At 42.5% G+C, this 16740-nt stretch overlaps 1 protein-coding gene across 1 annotated transcript; it reads right to left on the reverse strand.

The window, feature by feature from the left end:
- Positions 1-2607: 2607 nt before the first annotated feature.
- On the reverse strand, positions 2608-14594 carry LOC142199924 (kelch-like protein 10). Its single transcript, XM_075269854.1, has 6 exons — positions 14554-14594; positions 12968-13114; positions 11132-11621; positions 5625-6242; positions 3907-4056; positions 2608-2970 (listed from the first exon to the last, which is right to left on the reverse strand). Exons 1-6 carry the CDS (start codon positions 14592-14594, stop codon positions 2608-2610), a joined length of 1809 nt encoding a protein of 602 aa, XP_075125955.1.
- Positions 14595-16740: the final 2146 nt, after the last annotated feature.

Consider the following 16740-nt stretch of genomic DNA (forward strand, 5'->3'; position numbering starts at 1 on the left):
TTATATAGATATACATATGCATAAAACATTGTGTACAATATAGGTATACATATAACATGGTATACAGCTATAGATTATAATATAACATACATAAAACATGGTGTACAATATTGATATATATAAATATATATAACAGATAATACATATAACATGGTGAATATTTCAGTTGAGTTGAGTAGTTTTTATTACAATTTGATCAATGTAAAAAAAAATTACAATCAACACATATTTGACATTTTAGTTTTGGGTAGTGGGAGGCTTCCTATGGTAGTAGTTTTTGGGGGTGCTCACTGTAGCAGCTACATATAGAACTGGTTGGTTCATGAGACAACCTTATCTGAAGAAAGTACATAAAAATACATCCAAAATTACATAGAGATAAATACTAGGGTTGAGCGATCGGGATCGGCTGGAAAATGATCGGAAATTGGATTTTAAAATCGATCCTGAAATCTCAAGATCGGCTCAACCCTAATAAATATATACATGTATAAAACCGCAGACTATACTAGAGACAGGATCTTAAGTAAACTTTCCCTCCATCCTAGTCCAATACTACAAGGCTAAAGATACAGCTCGAAGACAATAGTAGCATTGGTTATTTTCTACTATTTCCTGGTCTATTGGGTGGGGCAGGAACATCTGGTAACAGACATTTGTATAAAGACACTGCTCTGACTTTATGAGAGGATGAATGAACTTCGAGTAAATTCTAAGGAAGGAGTAAGATTTGGTGATAGCTGACACTGAGTAGTGTACAATACCCAGGCAGGAAGGAAGATGAGGACATGACTGCGCTAACACAAGAAAGGAAAATAACATTAAAACAAACATGGGAGATCCCGACAAAAACTCTTGTTTTTCAGGGAATTAAAGTAAACAAGGACTGCGGGGACAATATGGAAGGCCCACCCTGGAAAGAGGAATCTATGGAAATACCTAACAGCCGCATGTCCTTATAGATAGGCAGATAGATAAACATAGGTCTGGTCTCAAGAACAAAGCCTAAGAACCTAAAGCTACTGTATATCCAGTGTTTTTATTCTATTAGAACTTATTCATTGCAGTTTGGGCATGGTTGTTATATTTAGGATTTTTCAGTGAATGGCATGGTTCTCGCACTCTTAGAAAACTCCAATTCCCGGCATGTTTAGATGCTAAGACAACTGAATTATATTAGATTAGGTTCACACTTCATTTGGGCTTTCAAAGTTCTGGCAAAGGCACATCCACATACAATATACCAGCCCGTGTGCCCAGTGGTGAACCTAGCCTCTCTGCTGCCTGAGGCGGACAATCAAAAGACGTCCCCCCAACTCAATACCTGCGGGGGAAGGGGGGGTGTTCATCTTTTGATCGTCCGCCTCAGGGAGCAGGGCTGTTGGGGTGCTAGCGGTAACATTACAATGAGTACAATGCAGGTGCAGTAATACTCACAGGAAACGTCTTCTCACATTTCCCGTCTCTTCCCTTTGGACCACCATGACCGATTCTTCCAGCTGTGACTTGACTCTGTAAAGTTTGCAACACATATATCTTTGATTCCTCACTTCTACATGTGCCCAACCCATATATATATATATATATATATATATATATATGTCCCACAGTGGCCCCTGCAGCCTATATTATGTCCCACACTGGCACAGTAGACTGTGGGGCATAATAGAGGTTGCAGCGGGGTCGCTGTGGGAAATAATAGAGGTTACAGGGGCCACAGTGGACCCTTCAAGCTCTATTATGTCCCATGGTTTCCCACCAACTATTACGCCCCACAGTTGCACACCCATGAACTATTATTATACTCAGGGGTCTGTTCAGACCCCCCGAGTATAATAATTGGAGCCCCAGGGGAGGTGAGGGAACATAATAAACACTGTTACTCACCTCTCCAGGATCCGATGTTAATCCTAGCAGGCTTTGGGCTTATATGGTAATGTCCCAGATGTCATGTGGTCTGGAATAATACCATACAGGCCCAAAGTCTGTGCTAACAGTAACTATATAGTTTTTTTTGAAAAAAACCCCAAACATTTTAAGGCTGCATGCACACGGAGTTATGCCGGGCTTGTAAAAATACTCATTCACAGCCGTACACGCGAGCACTGCGGACGGCTCCCGAACACTTCCCATTCACTTCAATGGGAGTGCTCATAACGCCGAGCAAATCCTGGTAAAATCAAACCACAAGAACCTGAAACAAAACTGAAAAAAAATCAAAAGGACACCAGGGGAAGCGATAAAAAGTTATTATCAAGACACAGGATCATAATTTGTAAATGATTCCAAATAAAAAGTTCTTAGGTTTGGTGTCATTTAAGGGAAGATTTTAATATAAGGGAAGATTTCCATGTATAATCATCGGACCATCTTGCCCATCTGCCTCTATGGTAACTTGAGTAAAAGAGGATCCACTAGTTAAATAAAAAGGTCATTCTTCATAGTCTTGACCCCACTCCAAAAGCCTCCAAAAGCCTCGTATCAGGGAGAAGTACCATAATATGTGATATAAGGAGCCTAGGGACGAATTACATCTTATATAATCTTATGAATGTACATTTCTTATTGGTCGAATTTATTCAGAGACTTTCTTTATTTTATGGAATTTCATATTGGTAGTGAACTTGTAGAGAAAGAAATTTCAATCTCATCTCTAGAATCACTGTCCCGGGAGGTTACATAGTCTTGAATGTTGGGGAGACCGCGTATCACACAACAACTTAAGGCGCTACGATAGACATTCATGTAATGGACTTCAGACCACTCAGCCGTTGCTTCATCATAAAATTCGACGTTGAATGTAGTGGTAAATCCATTGAAGCCGCCTACAACAAACAGGCGATCATCTACTACTTCGATTCCAAAGTTGCTGCGTGCTGTGTACATATCTGGCACCATATGCCAAGTGTTGTCTTCTGGGTTGTAAGCCTCGGCACTTTGCAGGCGATTATTTCCATCAAAGCCTCCGACCTGAAAAATAATATAAGGATCATTGAAATATTATGAGTACTTTAGATAGTTTAGATAGATATTTCTTCATAGTAACCTGCACCAGGTTCTTTGTCGTTTGTGTCCACCGGGAGACCCCAAACAACTGCTAAAACAGCAGTTACACATGGACCCAAGTGAACCCCATTGACTGTATAGTGTATACTAAAAGCAGCGGAGAGGAAAGTCACCCATGCTGGACTTCTCTCTCCAATTTCTAGAAGTTTCAGCTGCAGAGTCCCCAATGGAGATGGCGCAGATGTGAACTTAGCGTAAACCATCCACAGGTTTTTATAGACCAGGGTTCAGTGTCCTAAATGACTTTGTTATAAAGGAATCCGCAGCCAAGTTAAAAATAAAAAAGCTTTATACTCACCTATCAACTGTACTCCCTTATCTGGAACAGTTCTTCAATGAAGCAAGAGGAGCACACCTTGGCTTCAGTGCGCATGCGCTGAACTTCTGGCAAATGCGCAGTAAAACCTGGGTACATCTCCAGCTTCACAGAAGAACAGCGCAGGTTCTGGGAGCATCAGAGATTAATCCAATGACAGTCACTGCACTTCTGGCACATGCGCAGTAAAACCTGGGTACATCTCCGGCTTCACAGAACGAAGAGCGCAGGTGCCAGGACCATCAAAGATTAATTCAATGACACTCACCATACCTCTCTCTAGAAAAGTTTGAAGCTTTTTATTTTTAATGAAGCCATGGATTGCTTTATGATTTGCTTTGCTTTGTGATTCGGGACACTACACTCCAAGTCTATAAGGACCTAATTGTTTTCTCTAAAAGAGAACCACTTGTACACCACCACCCTGCACCAGCCTGCACGCTTACTGGTAGATTGGTAAGTTTCCATATTCTCAGTCTTTGCTTCATGTCTAATAATACATATTAAATATGAGTTCTCCATACCACATATACTCTTTCTCTATAGGCGATAACTCCCACTCCACTTCTTGGGTTGCACATTGAAGAGATTGTGTTCCACTGCCTGGTCTCAAGGCTGTATGTCTCAGCAGTCAACAAGCACTCGCTCCCATTGAATCCTCCGCATATGTAAATCTGTACAAAAAATAATAATGGACATCAATTATAGGGGTTGAGCGATTGTGTTCGATCTTTTTATGTGGGATCGAGGTTGGTGATCTTTTCCCACAATGCTTTGCTTAGCCTTCACACTGAGTATACGCTGTATACTCAGTGTGAAGGCTCCACTGCAGTTCCATAGGAATGAATGGAAGCAGCCGGCACACAGCCTTAACCCCCTGTGCGCCGGCTGCCTCCATTCATTTGAATGGGAGGCTAAACTAAACATCTCTAGCAGCTACTTACCTCTAGAGATGGCTGCTCCGGTGCTTCTTCTTGCCTCGCTGTGGCTTAGGAGAGTGTGGGCAGGTACAGGGCGGGGAGACGTGACATCTCCCCTCCCAGTACCCGCCCACACTCCTAACCCGCCCGCACTCTCCTAACCTGGCAGGGAGGGGGCAGCGAAGGGAGAAGAGCAGCGTGGAGTGGCAGCGAGGCAAAGAAGAAGGAAGGCACGGGGCACAGGACCAGCCATCTCTGGAGGTAAGTGGACACCAGGGAGGACTAAGTAGCCAGAGGATTAAAAAAAAAATCCTCTGGCTACTTTAGTGATTCACTACACAGCGTGGATTCTAACAATTGTTAGATTCCATGCTGTATAGTGAATAGGATTGCTTTTAAAATCCGATCTCCGATTAATAAAAAAATCCTTGACTTGCATTGGGATCGGAATTGGGATCGAGATCGGGTTCGAATGAAAAATGATTGGAAAGCGGATTTTAAAATCGATTCTGAAAAGTCAAGATCGGCTCAACCCTAATATATAGTTCTTTTTTTTTTTTTATTTAGATTGTAAGCCCCATATAGGGATCATAATGTACATTTTTTTTTCTCCTACCAGTATGTCTTTGTAGAATGGGAGGAAATCACGTAAACACAGGGAGAACACACAAACTCCTTGCAGATGTTGTTCCTGGCAGGATTCGAACCCAGGACTCCAGCACAGCAGTGGTAACCCCTGAACCACCATGTTGCCCCTATATATAGTTCTTGAATTATATAATGCTACTGGCAAACAGTTCACAGCTAAAAGGAATGTGACCTATATTATAAACCAAGTTTTTATGTGAAACATAATTTAGATATTTTTATGATTTTTAAATTTTCTACAAAAAAAGTACTAAATTCTGTAATTTTCACTCTGCCTACTAAGCCTAATAGTAGACTGACACATGCCAATTCTGTAGGGGTTTTCTTAGCAACACTTGCCTCATTTAAACCGACAAGACATAAAAGTTACAATAGAAGATAACACCTCACATTACATAACACCCAGCATTGCATCCACTACTGACAATAGCTGGTCACAGTTTATCTATTATCTAACCAAAGGCCTCAATGAGTCAGATTCAGACTATTGATGTCTATGGCCATGAGACTTTTGTAAAGCATGTTATGGTAACAGAGAAGAGTGAAAGCTGAGGCAAGATAGCAGCCCTGTAAACATGTACAGAAAATAGAAAAATCTACAATAAAAAATATAACATTAAAAAAAATGAAGCAAAATAAAGTATTAGTATATAAAAAGATCAGTATCTTCTTACCTTGCCATTTAGAGTGGTGGCACTGGCGTCGCTCCTTTGCTCGTTCATAGGAGCAATCAAACTCCATTGGTTGGTTTCTGGCTCGTAACATTCGGCAGTGTTCAGACGAAAATGACCATCAAAGCCTCCCAGTGCATAGATATTTCCATCCAAGATAGCGACACTGACATAACATCTTTTTGAGTGCATGGGAGCCACTTCTTGCCACGTTTTATTGATTGGGTTAAAACGTGTTACATTGCTAAAATATTCCATAATGTTAAACCCACCGATGATATACACATGCCCCTTTAAATATGCCATTCCATGATAAGCTCTTGGAATAAACTCTTCATTCGTAAGATGGACCCACTGGTTGGCACGGGCATCGTAGCACTCAATAGCATTTGTAGGACCACCTCCACTCCAGCCACCGACAGCAAACAAGATTTCATAAGGAAGACGGGGTCTGCTCATTGGGTTTTTAAAATCACAATATGAGGGGCTGTTCAAGTCGAGATTAAACATAGCTCTCCAAGCATTATTAATGATAGGTGTGCACTCCTCATTGTCTCGTATATAGATATTTGCTTTGACATTGATGTTGAAGTAGTCAGGGTGCATGAAGGCAAAGCGAACCTAGAGAGAAATAGTAAAGCAAATTATAATACGTTAACCAAAAGAGTAAGAAGAATTGAGAATTTGTCAAACTCTGTACATTTACATTGTTTCTCTCTCTCTCTCTCTCTCTCTCTCTCTCTCTCTCTCTCTCTCTTTATATCTCTCTATCTTATAAAAATGAATTTCTGTCTGTCTGTTCTCTATGCGCGACCAAACGACTGGACCGATCTTCACCAAATTTGGCACACAGATACTTCAGGTGTCCGGGAAGGTTTAAGATGAGAACCCAACTCACTCGGACGTACCATTCCAGAGATACAGCTTTCCCAAAACCCTGACCCACCATTAGCCAAAACAAACCTGAAAGTCTTTCACTCATATTCCAACTGCCATACACACGGTCACTCCACATGTACAATCCAACAATGATATCCAAGCTGAGATACAAGCATGCGAGGATTAGATACACAGGTCAGCACACAGTATCACATGGCAGAGGATTAGATACACGCGTCTACACAGTTCCACAAGCCGAAAGATTAGATATACGCGTCTGCACAGATTTCCAGAAGGCGAAGGATTAGATATGCGCATCTGCACACAGTTCCACATGCCAGAGGATTAGGTACATGCATCTTCACACAGTTTTACACGCCAGAGGATTAGATACGTGCATCTATACACCGTTACAGTTAGATACGCACGTCTTTACACAATACCACATGCTGCAGGATTAGATACGCATATCTATACACAGTTCCACATGCCGCAGGATTAGATACACCCGTCTGCACACAGTTCCACATGCTGGAGGATTAGATACGCACGTCTTTACATACTACCACACAATGGAGGATTAGATACGCGCCCCTGCAAACAATACCACACGGCGGAAGATTTCATACGCACTACTGCACACAATACAACACGGGGAGGGTTAGATACACATGTCTGCACGCAGTACCACATGCCAGATGATTAGATACACATGTCAGCACACAGTACCACACACCGAAGGAATAGATACGTGAGTCTATACACAGTTACACATGCCAAAGGATTAGATATGCACGTGTGTACACACTTCTACACGCCGGAGGATTAGATACGTACACCTTTACACAATACCACACGATGGAGGATTAGATACGCGCCACTGCACACAATACCACACGCCAAAGGATTAGATACATGCTACTGTGCACAATACCACACGGGGAGGGTTAGATACATGTGTCTGCACACAGTACCACACATCAAAGGATTGGATATGCGTGTCTGCACACAGTACCACACACTGGAGGATTAGATACGTGTGTGTGCACACTGTACCACACGCTGGAGGATTAGATACACAAGTCAGCACACAGTATCACACGTGGGAGCATTAAATATGCATGTCTGCACACAGTACCAAGCACCAGAGGATTAGATATACGCGTCTTCACACAATTCCACACACCAGAGGATTAGATATGCACCACTGCACACAATACCACACACCGGAGGATTAGATACACAGCTCTGCACAGAGTACCACATATTACAGTTTTACTCCAGATTTCCATAGCAAACCAACCATTTTTCTTCACTGCCTTATGTCAGCTTTAAAGGAGCAGGGCGTTGTGGATGACAGTTACACAAGGTCACATACACACAGCTTTACTCTAGGCCTCCATAACAACCGATCGCAGGTTTTTCACTGATATCCGAATTGAGATGCTTATGGAAACACACAAACGATATACTAAATACACCCGTGCAAAACTGGACAATTCTTGTGGGGTCACTGCAGAAACAAAAAATGAAATATACCCGTGCAAAGCCGGGTCCTCCTGCTAGTATATATATACTTGACCACTTTGTCATATTCCTCAGCTCATAATATTTGATGGGAGGATAACCCTACTGATAAAGACCATTGCCAGTTACCATACTTTGGCTACAGCAATGTTCACATACAGTAGGTGTTACATGTCAAAGTAACATCTATATGAATGTCCAGATCCAAGACATTCTAGGAAACCATTGTCCCGAGCATCACCCTGCGTCTGCCAACTGACCTTCTTCCCATAGTGCATCCAGGAGCCATCTCTTTCTGTATTAGGTAACATACATGCATCGGGTACTAGGGAATCCATATGCTGTTAAAGAAAACTTTATTAGACCAAGCCCCCTCCCATTGCTCCATGGGTGTAACTACGAGGATAGCAGGCATAGTAGCTGCTAGGGTGTCCATTTCCTCTGAGACCTATGATAATATACTACTAATAATGACTATGGAGAATGGAAAAGCTGGATATGGCTCTATCCTGAGTTCCACTTTGATTCAATGCTTACTTCTACTGTGCTCATCATCCTTTCCATGCAGTATCAATTTTTGCATCCCGCCTTTACTATGACATTACTGCATTGTTCCTAGACCGGGTCATCATAAAATGGATTCATACTGAATTTTCCAAAAGTTTTTGGCTTGTCCTAAATCCAAAACTTTTGGGGTTCATCACCCACAAACCACTATTATACTCTGGGGTCTCTTCAGTTCATTTCACGAATATCTACTAGGTTTTGTCTGTTTAATTTCTGCCCGAACCAGAAGTGTTATCATTATTCTCTGGTGTCTCTGGACCAGGGGAGATGCAAAAACATGAAGAAACCTGAATCTTGTTTTACAGCGTCATGACATAGAGGAATCCCACTGAGGCCCAAACACAGAGCTCAGCAGTCCTGTGGGGCATGTGATGTCACCCACAAGGCTGGAAGAGGCTTGAAAAGGGTCCTGAAGATGTGATAGACACTGCAAGGATGCCCAAGAGAAGCGAGGGATGGTGAGTTTATACCGATGCTTTCCTGTTGACATCCAGCACTCTCTGTGATGTCATCTACCCTGGCTCACCACTAGCGCTTGTGATCTGGTAATCCTTGGACTACTTTCGGTAGGTACTAACCATAGCACGCCATCTCACAAGACTTCCAATTTGGAGATACTCTAAACTAGTCATGTGTATGCTCTCTATATATACAGTATGTACAGTGTTGGCCAAAAGTATTGGCACCCCTGCAATTCTGTCAGATAATACTCATTTTCTTCCAGAAAATGATTGCAATCACAAATTCTTTGGTATTATTATCTTCATTTAATTTGTCTTCAATGGAAAACCACAAAAAGAATTGTCAAAAAAACAAATTGGATATAATTCCACACCAAACATAAAAAGGGGGTGGACAAAAGTATTGGCACTGTTTGAAAAATCATGTGATGCTTCTCTAATTTGTGTAATTAACAGCACCTGTTACTTACCTGAGGCACCTAACAGGTGGTGGCAATAACTAAATCACACTTTCAGCCAGTTGAAATGGATTAAAGTTGACTCAACCTCTGCCTTGTGTCCTTGTGTGTACTACATTGAGCATGGAGAAAAGAAAGAAGACCAAAGAACTGTCTGAGGACTTGAGAAGCAAAATTGTGAGGAAGCATGAGCAATCTCAAGGCTACAAATCCATCTCCAAAGACCTGAATGTTCCTGTGTCTACCGTGCGCAGTGTCATCAAGAAGTTTAAAGCCCATGGCACTGTGGCTAACCTCACTAGATGTGGACGGAAAAGAAAAATTGATGAGAGATTTCAATGCAAGATTGTGCGAATGATGGATAAAGAACCTCGACTAACATCCAAACAAGTTCAAGCTGCCCTGCAGTCCGAGAGTACAACAGTGTCAACCCGTACTATCTGTCGGTGTCTGAATGAAAAGGGACTGTATGGTAGGAGACCCAGGAAGTCCCCACTTCTTACCCAGAGACATAAAAAAGCCAGGCTGGAGTTTGCCAAAACTTACCTGAGAAAGCCAAAAACGTTTTGGAAGAATATTCTCTGGTCAGATGAGACAAAAGTAGGAAAAGGCATCAACATAGAGTTTACAGGAAAAAAAAGAGGCCTTCAAAGAAAAGAACACGGTCCCTACAGTCAGACATGGCGGAGGGTCCCTGATGCTTTGGGGTTGCTTTGCTGCCTCTGGCACTGGACTGCTTGACCGTGTGCATGGCATTATGAAGTCTGAAGACTACCAACAAATTTTGCAGCATAATGTAGGGCCCAGTGTGAGAAAGCTGGGTCTCCCTCAGAGGTCATGGGTCTTCCAGCAGGACAATGACCCAAAACACACTTCAGGTCAGCACTAGAAAATGGTTTGAGAGAAAGCCCTGGAGACTTGTAAAGTGGCAGCAATGAGTCCAGCCCTGAATCCCATAGAACACCTGTGGGGGAGAGATCTCTTGATGGCAGTTTGGAGAAGGCCCCCTTCACATCTCAGGGACCTGGAGCAGTTTGCCAAAGAAGAATGGTCTAAAATTCTAGCAGAGCCTTGTAAGAAACTCATTGCTGGTTACCGGAAGCGGTTGTGCGCAGTTATTGTGTCTAAAGGTTGTGCTACCAAGTATTAGGCTGAGGGGGCCAATACTTTTGTCCGGCCCATTTTTGGAGTTTTGTGTAAAATGATCAATGATTTGACTTTTTTTTCATTCTCTTTTGTGTTTTTTCATTACAAGCAAAATAAATGAAGATATTACCAAAGAGTTTGTGCTTGCAATCATTTTCTGGAAGAAACTGAGTATTATCTGACAGAATTGCAGGGGTGCTAATACTTTTGACCAACACTGTATCTACTAGACTTTGAAACACAGAGAACCATTTTGTCCATGCCCTGTTTATAGTGCTAAAACAAGACCTTGGACATGCATGTCGATGTCACAGAGGGGAAAAAAGCAAAGGGTCCACGGCACAAACTATCCTTCATCTGAGTGGTCAGGCCCTCAATGCTTGCGTACTGATAACATACCCAAGAGATATGCCATAGGTATTATTATTCCAGAACCCCCTTAGCCCTATGTGAACTCTGAACCCATCATTACCTCTGGCAGAAGAAGTGAGATGTACTGTTTTCGGCTTGTTGGGTTATGGTTAATCCATCTTATAATAGCTTCAAATGTAGCGTCCTCCTCTTTAATGTTAAGTTCATCTTTCTCTATAAATTCTTTAAGTTCCCCAGCTGACAGGTCAAGGAACTCTTCTGAAGTCTTCACTATATTTTCAAAGTTAAGCAAGATGTACGCATAAGCCTTCTCGCGGAGATCAGGACTATGGTAATACTCTGTGAATTTATAGATACCAATACTATTTTCTGGGCACAGCTGGTTTTTCAGGAATTCAGAACAAATTGGTATAAGACTGAGAATGTTAAGATAATCTGCTGCAATGAAGAGATTTTCCACATTATTAGAGTTGACTGGGACAGTCCCGGTGTAGGCAAACTCGAGAATTAGTTTCATTGTGTCGGGAGAGATCCCGGGAATGTCATACACGTCCTTTTCTTCGTTATTCCAGCTACTGGTGAGCAATGTTCTACAGGTAAAGACAAATTGGGAATAAGAACATATTCTATAGCCTATCCTTACTCTTATGAAAAATCCAATGAATATGTTTTGAAATATAGAAATATCCTCTATCCTAACTTGATATTCACTCTGAAATCTCTGCTGAAGCAAGTTCATTGACGTATCAAATTACTGCTGTATATAGAAGTCTAGAAAGAAGAAGTAAGGGGAGGATGGAGGAGAGAGAGCGAAAGAAACACAAGCAAGCAGAGACTACTGGAGTAAGTTTTCTATGCAACCCTAGAGCTTTCCTCACATCAATATGTTGTGACAGTACTGCTGTCCTTCATTATACTTATGAGTAGTGTTGGATGAACCAGTTTGTAATGAGTCAGGTTCGTTTCAAAGTTTACAAAAAATTCGAGTTGTACAGAACCTAAAATTTTTGGGGTTCGTCTTGCACTAGACCAGCAAAGTGACAGCCATTTTGTTGTTCATTTTAGAAACAGGGAAGCATCATGCTCTGGAATTCATTTCCCAGGCCATACGCCAACTTCTTTGGCCCCCAAATGACCATTGAGAACTTTGATTGGGCCTCAGCAGTCTCCTGGGGGAGCACTGACATCATCATGCTCACGTACGCTGTAGCATCAAAGTATGGTGATGATGAAGCCCCCCCATGTGACTTTGAGGTCCAATCACAGGCCTCAGTGGTAAACAAGGGTTAAAGAAGGAGGCAAATAGCCAGGAAGAGGATCGAAAAGCTTTTTTCTTTGCACACATCTTCCCTACATGTTGGCTATTTTACTCTGAAGAAACCCCCTTACTTCAAGTTCAGTCCAAAACAAATTTTCTAAGTGAACCTCAAGAATAGTCGCAAAGCAAATCTTGTGAGGTTTTGCCCATAGGAGAGCGAGCTACAGAAAAATAGGGGAGCAGAGTCCTGTGTTCTCTTCCTCTGTTATGCGAGAAATCATAGCATTTCGTTTTTATGTCCTCGGCTCAGGGAAAACTGCTACTCCTCTTGTGCACACATATAGCAGCATATCCTGAAACGATATCTGGAAGGGCAGGTACCACCTTAAATATTGTTTACAGTCCATTAAAGACATCCTTCCAAAAGTTACAAGTGTAGGCCATGTTTAGTTGAGTTTATCCAATGTATAGGAAACTGGTGAGGTTGGATGAAGGCGCAGGTCCATCAAGTCCATCCTACTCTATATGGATCTTCCTAACATAAGTCTATTAAAACTTCAGCTATATTAGTATACTAGTACAGTAAGTTGTGTATATTGCTTTTCCTACATACAGGTTAAAATCAACTTAAAGTGACCAACTCCATTAAATGACTTTCCGAACATGATAAACACTGACCTAAAGTATAGACTGCAGCCACATAGGATGATCTTATGAGCCTTGAACTCCACATCGCTGGCTTTGATCACAACGTCGCACAGTTTGTCCTCTAATCTCAGCTCATTATAGATAGTATCAGCCATATGGCTCATTTTGTGTTCCATGGTACCGGTGGGGCAGTTTTTCTTAATATCCATTAGGTGTATATGGTGGCCTTTTCCGTCACTACAGTTTCTTCTCTCTGTGTCTTCCACCCAATGGATTCAAACTATGACATTCTTTCATGACATCACAATTTACATTGGATTGTAGAATTCTGAATGGAATGGTCAGGAAAGGTCACTGGTGTGTCAGCTAATACTTGGGTCTAAACTGTTATTATGTATACTCCAAATTTTTGTTTTTTCTTTATCTGATTTATTTTACTTACAATCTAATGTAATTCAGTATCCACAAATTGTATCACAGAGTGGGAATCCAAAAAGGACCACCTATACATATAAAACTCAAAATCTGTAGCTGTCCGCTCTATACAAATCCCAGATTTCACGTGGTATGGGATATTACCATATAGGCCCAAGGTCTGTGCTAGCAGTACAATACAGGCCCAAAGCCTGTGCTACCAGTAACAGGCTATTACTACTAGCACAGGCTTCGGACCTGTGTGGTACTGCTAGCGCAGGCTTCAGGCCTATATAATAGTATCCCAGACCACATGACGTCTGGGCATTACCATTTAACCCCAAAGCAAGCTAGGATTAACATCGGATCTGGGAGAAGTAAGTAACACAGTTTATTATGTTCCCTCACCTCCCTTAGGGCTCCGATTATTATACTCAGGGGTCTGAAAAGACCCCTGAGTATAATAATAGCGGTAGTAGGATCATGGCCCGGGCCCAGGCCTGCTCACTGCCTCCCTCTATGGCCTATAGTAGAAGGGGAAGTGGGGGGGCGGTAGTGAGCAGGCCCGTATTAGTGCAGGCAGCGTGATGATGATGCCTGCGCTGAGACGCAGAGGTCTAAACCAGCGCACAAGAGGGCTACATAGGTTGTTTTTAGAGCGGCCTTCTCCTGCGCTAGTTGAGGAAAAAGTAAAAAAAAATCACTGCAGCTGCCCCCCCCCTCGAAGCGCTGCCTGAGGCCGTCGCCTCACCTCGCCTCATTAGTGCTGCGTGTGCCAAAACTACACTTTTTGTTATATATTGTGATCAAGGGCATACATACCATAGTGCCAGACCTACTATTATGGGTCCTGCTTCCTATTAGACTTGTACAGAGCTGCTATCTCTAGAGCAACAGTATTAATAGTAAAACAAAAGGACAGGTAATTGGCCCATGGGTAAAGGAAAGGGCATGTAAGTGAACAAAAATACAGAGACTTTCTATGTTAAGTGGCAACAAACTTGTACCGTAATGGGGCCATTTTGACATTTTTTGCACCCCTTCCACCTCTTCAACCAACAAAGTATGATAAAGAGGTGCATAAACATAACAAACAGTCTTAATCACCTCAAGGTGGGTCCCCACCTTCTTTGGGCCTCTTTTGGTCTCCTGAAAGACAATCCCAGGGCACTTATATTGTACCAGCCATGAAAATTGTTGCATGAGGTTGCCTTCTTTCAGATACAGTGGCCTTCTTCTCCATGGGTTGTATCTGTATTGTGACTAAAGATGGATGAATTTTACAAGATTTCTTTAGAGAAATATTCGTGAGGTTCAGCCTTCTGGCTCGTTTCAGGCCAATCTTATTTGGGCCTCCCGTATGATGTCTAATGGTGACTCTGAGACTTGTGATGTCAACCAAGAGTCTGGAAGAGGATGCCAAGGGATGAACACCACAAGTGATCTCCGTAGAGGTGGGCCTCCATTTACTATATTTCGGGGTCAGAAAAGACCCTAGAGTATAATAGTATTTTGTGGTGGATGAACCCCAAAAGTTGAGTCTAAAACTTTTAGAAAGTTCTGATACAATCCAAACCGGTTTGCTTATCTTGAATTGTGACAAATAGGGATGAGTTGCAATACCAGACATCACTTATGGACAAGAATGGCGCCATGTTTTTATAATCTCCTTCAACCACTTTCACCTACAACATATCCAGTAATGGTATCCTAATAACAAGCTATAAATTTTCAGTCCTTTCTGTCGTATTATTCGTATCAGAACGTTTCATCCTGCCAATAAGAGATCCACCGAGAATCAGCTCAGCAATAGAAATGAAATAAAGGGATTCATTTGTGCCCCATTAAAAACCCAAAGCTAAATGTGTTCATCACCTCAATTAGCACATAGTAATATGTATGAGCCAAAATGATTTCATGCATCAATGTCTTCCGTGCAATTTAATCAGTTTTTGTAATTTACTTAATTTTATGCTTCAAATTGATTGCATGAAAAGAGGACACATTTCCCCACAAAACTATTTGTGTGACACTTACAACTTGACGGCTAAGATTGCACTTTCTAAAGTGTTTCCTAAGAGTTTGTGTTTACAGGTGCAGGATCTACAATACATGAGAGTCACAACACTGACAAATTACAGGGACTTGACTTAGACGCAACGCAGGCTTAAAGGGAGTATTTCAGGTCTGAAAATCCTACCAAGCCAATAATAGTGCCATGGCGGGGCATTTATTACGAGCAGGAACACACCTATGTGGCCACAAACCACTGAAGCAATGCAGAAATAAGCATCTTTTCATGGATATACAAATCCGCCTGCAAATGTTCCTTGAACAGGCCCACTTTACTGGATTTGCTTACAGACTATCAGGATGCAGGCAGAGATGGACAATGTGAATTATGACTAAAGGGGTGGTGTTGGACAGTGACTCTAGAGCAGGGGTGCCCAATACGTCGATCGCGATCTACCGGTCGATCACGAAGGACGTATGGGTCGATCGCGGGATGCAGCCAGGGATCCCCGGTGTCTGCTTGTTCACAGCGCAGGCTGAGAATCATCTCTGGACACTGTGTCCAGAGATGACTCTCAGCCTGCGCTGTGAACAAGCACTCCGGACACTTGCAGGCAGGGCAGCAGCAGCTCCGGGAGATGACGCGCTCCCCGCTCTTAGGGATGAAGGGAGCCAGGGTGCTGCTTATTCACAGCGCAGGCTGAGAGTCATCTCCGGACACTTGCAGGCAGGGCCGCCGCAGCCCTGACTGCGAACGAGTGCAAGGCCCCGGCCAGCCAGTGTCCAGAGATGATTCTCAGTCTGCGCTGTGAACAAGCAGACACCGGAGAGCTGTCTCCTGCTCTCACGCTCCGCCCCGCCCACAGGCCCCGCCCTGGCCCCGCCCACAAGAAGTGGGTAGTAGATCTTATCCCTTGGTCAGTTTATAAAGTAGCTCACATGCTGAAAAAGTGTGAGCACCCCTGCTCTAGAGGAAAGTCGGAGCACTTTCAGTTATCTATGGGAAATTAGGGCACATCAGGTCCCGCCCCTAGTGCTCTTACCACCTATTTGCATATCTATAAAAAGATGAATGTAATCTGCAGGCAGTATGTTATAGAGCCGAAGGAGATGAGCCAATTGATATATAGGTTTTGCCAATTGTGCATTTATTTAATTGAGTCCAGTAGGCGGTCCTAATAGTGGTTCATAGCTATCTCTGTATGCACCGCCCACCAGACTCCATGACTCCTCGAAAGAACAGAGAAATAGATGAATAATTGACAAGTTATGCTGAATCTTTTCCCACAAAACTATATATGTCTGCTCAGCTCCTCCTGCTCTATAACATTCTGCCTGCTGCTCATACTGCATTTTCATGGTGACAAGTTCCCTTT

Source organism: Leptodactylus fuscus, chromosome 4, assembly GCF_031893055.1.
Source record: "Leptodactylus fuscus isolate aLepFus1 chromosome 4, aLepFus1.hap2, whole genome shotgun sequence".
Classification (NCBI taxonomy): domain Eukaryota; kingdom Metazoa; phylum Chordata; class Amphibia; order Anura; family Leptodactylidae; genus Leptodactylus; species Leptodactylus fuscus.

Bases quoted from the DNA above. Each gene is read 5' to 3' on its own strand.
- LOC142199924 (XM_075269854.1), bottom strand. From the start codon at position 14,594: ATGGAGAAGAAGGCCACTGTATCTGAAAGAAGGCAACCTCA. The intron at 13,115-14,553 runs TGCAACAATTTT...CCCCACCGGTAC, and splicing joins TCTGAAAGAAGGCAACCTCA to CATGGAACACAAAATGAGCC. The intron at 4,057-5,624 runs GTAAGAAGATAC...TTTTTTGTACAG, and splicing joins CCACCACTCTAAATGGCAAG to ATTTACATATGCGGAGGATT.